Here is an 8877-nt window from a genome sequence, read left to right as displayed (position 1 = left end):
CACACACACACACACACACACATCTGATGTTGTAAACTGACTGGGGAGCAAAGACGTGCACTGACCAGCGTAAAGACTGAACTTTGATTTCCTGCCTGACACTTTGCATGCTGTGTCTTCACAACAAAGCCACGGCGTCTGATGAGGGGCGTGTCTGCCCCAGTCTATCTGACTCCGTGGCATTGTCTCTCTGACATCAGTGATCATTATCGCTCCACACCAGAGAAAGAAGAACAATCAACACTCCTTTATCTTCTCCAGGGCTCATCATTTACTGATTTTATGCAGCTACACCCCTTTTCCTTTTCCTCCTAAATGACTAATTCCTGCTCACAAACATCCCCGGTTGAATGTAAGCGCTGACTCACCCCTCTGCACCATCACGTCCCACCTTGTTGTCCCCCTGGCTAAGTGTTTGTTGTTTCCAGACTTACTCAATTTGACTCCAAGTCATGTTGGCTTGGATTTGGAAAAGAAAATGCTGAATCAGAAACCTGAAATCCAGACTTCATAAATGACGTCGATAAGGATCTTCTGGTTGTAAGGTTTGGAACGGTTTGCCTGTTACGGGTACGACATTTGCTTTGTAAATGACTCAAAAATATTTTATGATATAGTAATAATTCAGACGATGACAACATGCACTCTAAAATGGTTTCAGAAAATGGTCCACAGCTTCACACACCCTTCAACATACCCAACTGTAGACGTAAGGCATAGTTAACCAAAATGTAAAAATGATCTAAAACTCAAAGCAGATTGAAAGATTTATAAGCAGTGAAAACTTAATGTTTTCTGTTTTTAGTCACAAAGTCATCGTCAAACATTTTTGATGTGGAGTTCTGTCCCACTATGAACTTATGTTGGATCAGTTCATTCAGGTTAGCAGACATTTATTAATGCCGTTTTCTCAAGGCCCTGAATATTATTTCAGTTACAGGAGTTCATGTTTGGCTCAGTAACTGCCAGGTGCTTTTTGTCTCATGGCAGCAGCACAAGCACAAACTATCATCCCTCCACTGCAGTGCTTGATTATTAACACGAGATGCATGTCTGAGATTTACATCCAACACGTCTCCAGTGTTGATTAATATTACAAAGACACATTGTTCCAAATGTGTTGTTTTTCTGTCAGATGTAACTGCTCTATCCAGTCGTGTCCTGTCATGTTCTTACTATGGAAAAAACAAAACTTTTAGAACCAATCAAACGAGCCAAACTCGCCCCGTATCTTTGGTAGTTTCGTCATAACCTCTCAGTGACAGCAAATATTGTAGTTTCACAATTCACAATTACATCTCTGAGATCAACTCCTGTTTTTGATTGGGTTTCTGCATCTCTGTCCTAACTTTTTAACTCCAGTTTGATGGACTTTGAATTTACTTTTACTTTATCCAGATTGACTGACAGCAACAGGTGTTTCTTATAGATGTTGTCTGATGTTTTTCTTCATTGTTGTTGGACACACCTGGTGTTTCAGACAAGCGAAGAGCCAAAACTTTTGCTTTCATGGACGTGTTCATGCTTGCCTAGGAGTGTATTTCATCAGCACAAGGGTGCTATTCACCTTTTGAAGCAGTAAGAAAAAAATAATACATTCAGGCTACAACCAGATCATGAGATAGTTTTTGGTTGTAAGTTTTACAAACTGTAACAGTCAGAACAAGGTAAGATCAAGTGTGCAGGATCTAGAGCTGAGATGATGCATCTGAGACATTTAAACTCAGTGGAAATGAGAACAAGCTGAAACTGAAATTAAAATATATCGGCTGAAGCTTCTCCAACCTATGATTTAGGTCGACGGTAATGATAAGGTAAAGTGAAGGGCGTCATACAGGTCATGTGCTTGTTTTAATAAGGGAATTGGACTACTCTTGTTTCCTGAAGACATTTCAGCTCTCATAGTTCTGATCAAAGTTTTGAAGTTCTTAGATTACACACTAAAATTGTTGTTTGAAAATCACACGTTACATTGTTAAAGGGATGTTAAAACAGAATTAGGAGATGTGCTTATCTACGGAGCTTAGGAAGGACCTCATTGTCTAAATATCTGAGATTATGTGGGCGTTTCTAAGAAAAAGAGTATCAGTGAAACTGCTGATGAGTTTGTTGTCTCTGGATTGTCCAAAACAACTAGTTGATTGGGGTTATGTCACATAATCACAACTTCATACATTTTCTGAAACCTGTGCACATTTTTTTATTTACTTATTTCTGTTTCAAATGTGTTTATTCATCTCAGTTAGCACATATTGTAAGTGAATTATCTGAACTTGTGGGGAAGAATCTACCTTGACATGTTCAGTTTCTGATGTGAAGAAAGGTGATGAGAGATTGATTTTTTACTGAAAGCTGAATTTCATTGTACACCTTCAAGATTCAAGGCAGACACACAATGTTTATATCACACTTTTCTATGGTGCTATAAGCGCTACACACTAAGATAGTCTTTATCTAATACACAGATTGGTAGGCAGCTTGGTGCTAAAAGCCAGGAAGAAGTTGGAATCAAACCTAGAACCGCAAGATAGCAACTCTAACATTGAGCCACAGAGTTGCCCTACTTACCATTAAGTCAATAGTGTAACAACAAACAACTTACTATTAAAAGTTGGTATAATAATAACTATATTCAACGTATGTCTTGGAGCATTTATAAATGAAAGTCAAGAGGTAGTGAACCTAAATAAAATGAGCCAAGGCTAAACATCTCAGCTGGGTTCTCACTATTGTCCCAGCCTTCACTGTTCTGCACCTGTTTCTTGTTTTAACTGCAGTTCATTTCTCCTCTATCTCCACTTTTCTCTCAGATTACACACAACACTCAGTTCCAGCACAAGGCTATGTAATCTCTGTGTGTTTTCAGTCTGAGGCTGGATCTTTGAGCTCAGGAAGAGAGGCCAGCGTAACGCTCACACTCACACTCACACACACACACACACACACACACACACACACGGGATGAGAACCTCTGGCGTGGCCTTTCCCACCACTGCCCTCTCTGTATCAACACACTCGCACAAACAAGCCTCCCTGCACTTCTGCACAATCAAAGGGCCTTTGTCTCCATTGTACAACCACTCCACTAACACACATGCTTCTCTCTACACATGTGCGTTGACGCTCATTACTGCAAACAAAACAAAGCGCAAATCTTCTTAGTTAAAAGGTTAAGTGTAACTTTCCCCTTTGGGTGACTTTTTTTTTTTTTACAGAACAACTTTTGTAAGGGATCAGCTACGTGTAGATGGTGCATTGCAAAAGTATTTCTCCACCATCATGAGTATTACAAACTTAAGTTGTTTAATTTGGATTTTTGTGATAAACCAAAAGAGTACATATTTGAGACACTGATAGAAAATGATTGATAGTTTTTTTCTTAGCTTTTTTTTTTTACAAATCAGAAAAATGTGGCATACATTTGTATTCAGCCATCAGTACTCGTAGAACCACAGTTCACTACAATTTAATAATTAACTCCGAGTGCACTTTTCCCGATTTTCATAGTTAAAAAAAAAATATGAATACTTTTGTAAAGTGTTGTATTTGATTATCAGGCTTGACGTTACAGCTATCAGAAAAAAACAACAACAAAAAACATTTAGTCACTAGAAAGAAAACTTAAATTCTGTAATTTGTGTCATATTTATTAAATTCCATATGCAAATGATAAAAATAGATTAAAAAAATAAGTAAACTGTTTGACCTTGAAGATGAGCTCAATAAACCCTTCCTGTATATAGAAAAAAGGCACAGTTAAAAATATTTAGAAAAGGTTCCAGGACAGATGTCAATGCCACAGGCAGGACATAGTCTACATACAAGGCTACGTAAAAAGGCACAAGTATCCACTCTGAAGGGATAAGAACTCTCTTCAAGTTGTGCAGAAAAATATGTAACGATATCATCCAAACATATTCCTTATGCGAGTACAAAGGGACAAAAATATTTATATTTATGGAAATATACATATATAAATAGACTAGCAATCGAGAAAGTAGAACTCCTTTAAATCTTTGGCTATAATGCTGAGTTCAGTTCATCAAATTGTCTCTCAACATCACAAAGAAGAAAAAAAAAACACTTAGCAACAAGCTCAACCGTATGGGACGACAGAGAAAAGACAAGGGTCACATTTTAACATATAGCGGCAGAAAAATAAGTTTAGCTTCTTGTAAAACATCCATATTATTTATTTTGTAACCATTTCATATATGGTGTCACTTAATATGCGCGAGAAGATATGGAAGAGCTCTTCCTCCATGAAGTGAAAGGCTTGAATTGTCTTTTCGCTTTTATTCACAAACGTTTCTCCTCATATATGCAAAGGCTTGTAGGAAGGTGAACCTTGACTAGTGGAGGCAAATTTCCTGAACAGGTAAAATCTGATCAAACTGGTGAAGATTCCAGGTGTGTTTGGAACCTGGAAGCAACAAAAGGAAAAAAAAACATGAAGCAACATCGCTTATTATTTTTGGCTTGGAAGTAGGATGGGCTCTGTGTAGTTTACCATGATATAGTAGTCATTTAGCTGCAGGCCATAAAGAACCCAGGCAGTTGACGTGAAGAAGGTGGCTACAGTCAGAGGGAAGGACAGGACCTGCACGTTACCACTGCGGATTATTGCTACCTGGAAATGGAAACGACAACAGAGGCAAAATTGTGTTAAACCAAATTTTATAGCTATGCCAGTGAAACCTGGTCATATGGTCTTTTCTATTACCACCATCGTAAGATCTTTATTCTAAAACTGCTTTGTCACAAGACTTGGAGGTACCGCTGATTGGTAAAAGGATGCAATTTAATCATGCAGTCTGGTTGTTTGGAGGATTACATTTCCAAAAACATAGATGACAGACAAATTTATAGGAAGGTGGGTCCGAGTTTGAATTGTGAGTGTGAAAGTCGAACTTCAAAATCTAATATGATTCACTTGCATGCATGAGAACATACCTGTTATTTTGTAATGATGCACATTATTTTTACTCTCATTTTTTATTTTTTTTTATTTTACTACTTAGAATATCAGAACCTGAACATCATTTTCTATCTTGTCTGTATGATTATATCATTTTTATAAATTAAGGAAAGATTAAACTCAACTTCTCACTACTTACTTGAGATTTTTTTGGCCCAACTCTATTTTACTTCTTCTTCAGTAAAAATATACTGAGGTAGTGCTACTTTTGAGGGCAATATTTGGCTATTCTACCACCTGCGGTTGGAGTTTTGGGGGGTTTTATACTCTCCTGTGCCAATTCAAACACACCAGAGGGAAGGTTATTAACCTGCCTTAATAACTAATGACAAAATACTTTACAGTCTTTTTAGTCATAGTCCGCTATAAGACCACAGCAGCTGGTACAATGTTTCACCCTTTTGCCTTCAGGTCTGCACAAATTCCTGTTGGCAAGGATCCAACAGCATGTCAAACATTCCTGCAATTGTAGTTCATGTCAACATAAAAACAACAAAAAAAGACAGCTGTTTATAGTTCCTAATGCTTTCTCTCTAAAAAAAAACATTTTAAAATGTAAGAATGTTTCAGTAACTTTGTTTTATTTTTCTCTCTTATACGCATCTTCAAGAAACCTGCAAGTCTGTAACAAATAGCTTCCTTTTCTTTTACTTCTTATTATCCCTTTAAAAGTCTTTTGAATGAATCAAAGAAATTACTAAAACTTGCCGAATTGTCTGCGTACAATAAACCATAATCCTTGTCTATTCGTGTAATTTTTAACTACATTTAAAGTGTCCGTAACCAATTTACAGGGTGGGTTACATCATAACTTGCAATTACAAAGGCAAAACAAAAGTTTGCCTGAGAAATTTCCTGTCTGTTTGATGTTTTTGTGTTGTCGTGTAATCTTAGGATTAGTGAGGTTTAAGTTGAAAGAAAAGTTCGGTGTCAGTATTTTCAGTGCAGAGTGTCAGGAAAAAACAGAACGTAACCAAGTGGACGAAGCACCAAAACAGAGGAGAATCAGAACCACAGGAAGACGGAGAGGAATGAAAGGCAGGAAACTGTCTGGGGGTCATTTCAGAGCCCGACGCAAATGGATGGAAGGAAACAAACAGGATGGAGGACAGAACTACAAGATCATGAGAAGTGAGAAAAGGAAGAAGAAAGAGAGCAAGACGTGTATTTCTTCAATTGTGCAGATGCACATAGGACCTGATTTGAGTTGAAGGATGTGAACTGCACAGTGGTGCAGTCGATTCCCAGCCCTTCGGTCTTTCTGCATGGAGTTTGCATGTTCTCCCAGTGCATGCTGGGTTTTCTCCGGGTACTCCGGCTTCCTCCCACAGTCCAAAAACATGACTCAGGTTAATTGGCCTCTATAAACACTCCCTAGGTGTGAGTGTGTGTGTGATTGATTATTTGTCCTGTGTGTCTGTGTTGCCCTGCGACAGACTGAGCATTAGCTGGAGATAGGCACAAGCACCCCTCCCGATCCCCCTAGGGACAAGGGTGTACAGAAAATGGATGGATGGATGTGAACCGAACTGCGGCTGGCTGTTGCTCATTGAGAAATTGAACAATTGATTGGGACAACAGGTTCTAAAAATTGACCGGTTTATAGTCAATTTTCTCTAGAGAAAATATACATCCTAACAAAGTTTTTTTTTTTTTATGTATCTTCACCTTTAAATGTATAATTATATCATCTTTGGTCTGTGAACACTCATGGTGTAGCAGATTAATGCATTTCAGTTTGGTCTACATCATTGTAAGAAGTGTGTGAAATTGTGCCAGAAGCTTTTGAAAGACATCGTTTTGCTCAGCCTCCTTATAATTTTGGAATCATGACAGCTGTTCTCATCTCTGTACTCGACCACCTCCCACAAGCCAAAAACGTGATGGTTAGGTTAAATGGTCTCTAAATTTCCTCTGATAAACATTTTAAAATGCCTCAGCCACACAGGATCCCTTCATATTTAAATTTGCCCTTTAAACTTCAAAGAGATTTTTCGAAAAGAAAAAAGATAACAAGCCTGTTTTAAATGTGTGCCCATAAAGTGCCTTACCAGATCTGTGAGCGGAGACAGGTACATGCTGACGGTGACCACGCTGCAGATGAGACCGAGCTGATTGAGTCGGGCCTCTCCCTCCGTCAGAACGGTAGTGAAGTACAACCATCCACAGACCAACACTGCTGCTGAAGCCAGAGTCTGAAGCACCACAAGTCGCTGGAACAAACACAAAGTCAGAATAATAAGTCATATTAAAGGATTACTAAAATACTCTATACGCAGTATCAAGTAGATCTCAGTAAATAAGAATGCCAATAGAAAGTTTTAAATCTGAAACTATTATTTGGATTCATTAAACACCAAATGATAGATTTCCTGATCAACTATTTCTGATCATTTTGGTAACTTAACGTAATAAAAACCCAAATTCAGTTTCTCAGAAAATGTGAATAAATAATAATGCTATTTCACAATAAATACATGATTTATGATGCCGCCATGTTGGCCTACTGACAAACATGTACGTGCACTTTACAGTTTATACACTGATTGCTCTGTCAGGGCTCTTTTCAAGTGAATTACTCCATCAATTCAGCATAACATTGAGGCGATCGGTCTGTGGTTCAAGTGTCATGGAAGCCCAGCTTGATTTAATAGCCATTTTCAGCTCATTGTCGGGTCTGATTTTTTTCTTCTTCTTGTCGATAATATCTCATAGATTCTCTGTGGAGTTTTGTGTTTGACAATTCTGCTGATGAAGCAATACGTTGAACTTGATATAAGGCTAATCTCTCTCAACCTTTTGTATGGACTTCGATTCAAAATACTAATAGCTTCCGTTATCCCTGTTATTTGTGGGCCTTGTTGAGCTACACTTTTTCCTTCCACTCAACTTTCCAGCAATATGCTTTGACAGTGCCAGCTTCTTCTGCATCAACCTTTTGTGGTTTATCCTGCATGTGGAAGACATCAATCACCGTCTTCTGCACAACTATCAAGTTGAGATGGACCTGTACTGACCTGAAATAGATCCTGTTGGTTGGTGTGTTTTTGTAGAGCATATCGTATGGGAAATCTTAGTTTTTATTCAATTTTAAAATAGAATGGAACATTTTATTTCTCATTATTTGAAGGGCCACTCAAGCAAAACTTGGTTAATTTCACACCATGTCTTGTATTACCTTCTGTTTAGTGTAGAGGAAGAACATGACAATGTAGAGGATTTGGAGAAGAGCTCCGATGATATTCACTACGACAATGGTGTGATCCCGCTTCAGAGTGCCGTAAAACAGCCAGCCTAAGTTACTGTGGAAACAGGAGCAGCGTTAGATGGGCCGAACTGAACTGATCGGTGCAGATGATGGAGGAAGGCTAAAAAAAACAAAACAACAAAGTTACTTCAGACACGTGGTGAGGAAGGGGAGAAACTGGATGTTATCTGCACTTTTGGATTCTCGCATCTTCTTCAGGTCGGTCCTAGAAGCACAAATATAAAGTAAATGCATAAGAAATACACGTAAACGCACTCTACTGCAGCGCATTTCTTTGTCAATTAAAAAAACAAATAGTTTAGAGTTTGTTCATATAAATTCAGACCAGCAGCTGCAACTAGTGATGAAACTAATGTCGTTTTTAATCAATTTGACAAGGAATTACTGAAGAAAACTTACAGTCCTGTCGAGAACATCCCGACTGTGAACACGATGCAGGCCCATGATAGAAGCTGAGTCAAATCCATAGAGTGGAGATCAGATATTTATTGCACCCGTCACCTGTGTTTTTCACGCTCTTTCGGTGATTTCAGCCAAAACTTATCAAACTACAGAAAAACAAAATCGGCTGCAGATACCAGGATTCTCAAATAGGATTTCCGTATTTGTAATCACTGTGCTCGGTGTTTCT

At 38.3% G+C, this 8877-nt stretch overlaps 1 protein-coding gene across 1 annotated transcript; it reads right to left on the bottom strand.

Annotated features, from left to right (window-relative positions):
• Window positions 1–3626: 3626 nt before the first annotated feature.
• Window positions 3627–8877, bottom strand: slc50a1 (solute carrier family 50 member 1). The gene is made up of 6 exons (XM_008431731.1): window positions 8646–8877; window positions 8374–8451; window positions 8157–8280; window positions 7030–7191; window positions 4511–4630; window positions 3627–4423 (listed from the first exon to the last, which is right to left on the bottom strand). Exons 1-6 carry the CDS (start codon window positions 8711–8713, stop codon window positions 4316–4318), a joined length of 660 nt encoding a protein of 219 aa, XP_008429953.1. The 5' UTR covers window positions 8714–8877; the 3' UTR covers window positions 3627–4315.

This window comes from Poecilia reticulata, linkage group LG16 (genome assembly GCF_000633615.1).
Source record: "Poecilia reticulata strain Guanapo linkage group LG16, Guppy_female_1.0+MT, whole genome shotgun sequence".
Classification (NCBI taxonomy): Eukaryota; Metazoa; Chordata; class Actinopteri; order Cyprinodontiformes; family Poeciliidae; genus Poecilia; species Poecilia reticulata.
Note: the sequence above shows the minus strand (reverse complement) of the source record. Positions and strands in the feature narration are given on the sequence as shown.

Excerpts from the sequence above, each read along its gene's own strand:
- slc50a1 (XM_008431731.1), bottom strand. The coding sequence starts at position 8,713 with ATGGATTTGACTCAGCTTCTATCATGGGCCTGCATCGTGTTCACAGTC. Across the intron at positions 8,281-8,373 it reads TTCCTCACCACGTGTCTGAA|TAACTTAGGCTGGCTGTTTT; the intron begins GTAACTTTGTTG and ends CTGTTTCCACAG. Across the intron at positions 4,424-4,510 it reads TAAATGACTACTATATCATG|GTTCCAAACACACCTGGAAT; the intron begins GTAAACTACACA and ends TGTTGCTTCCAG.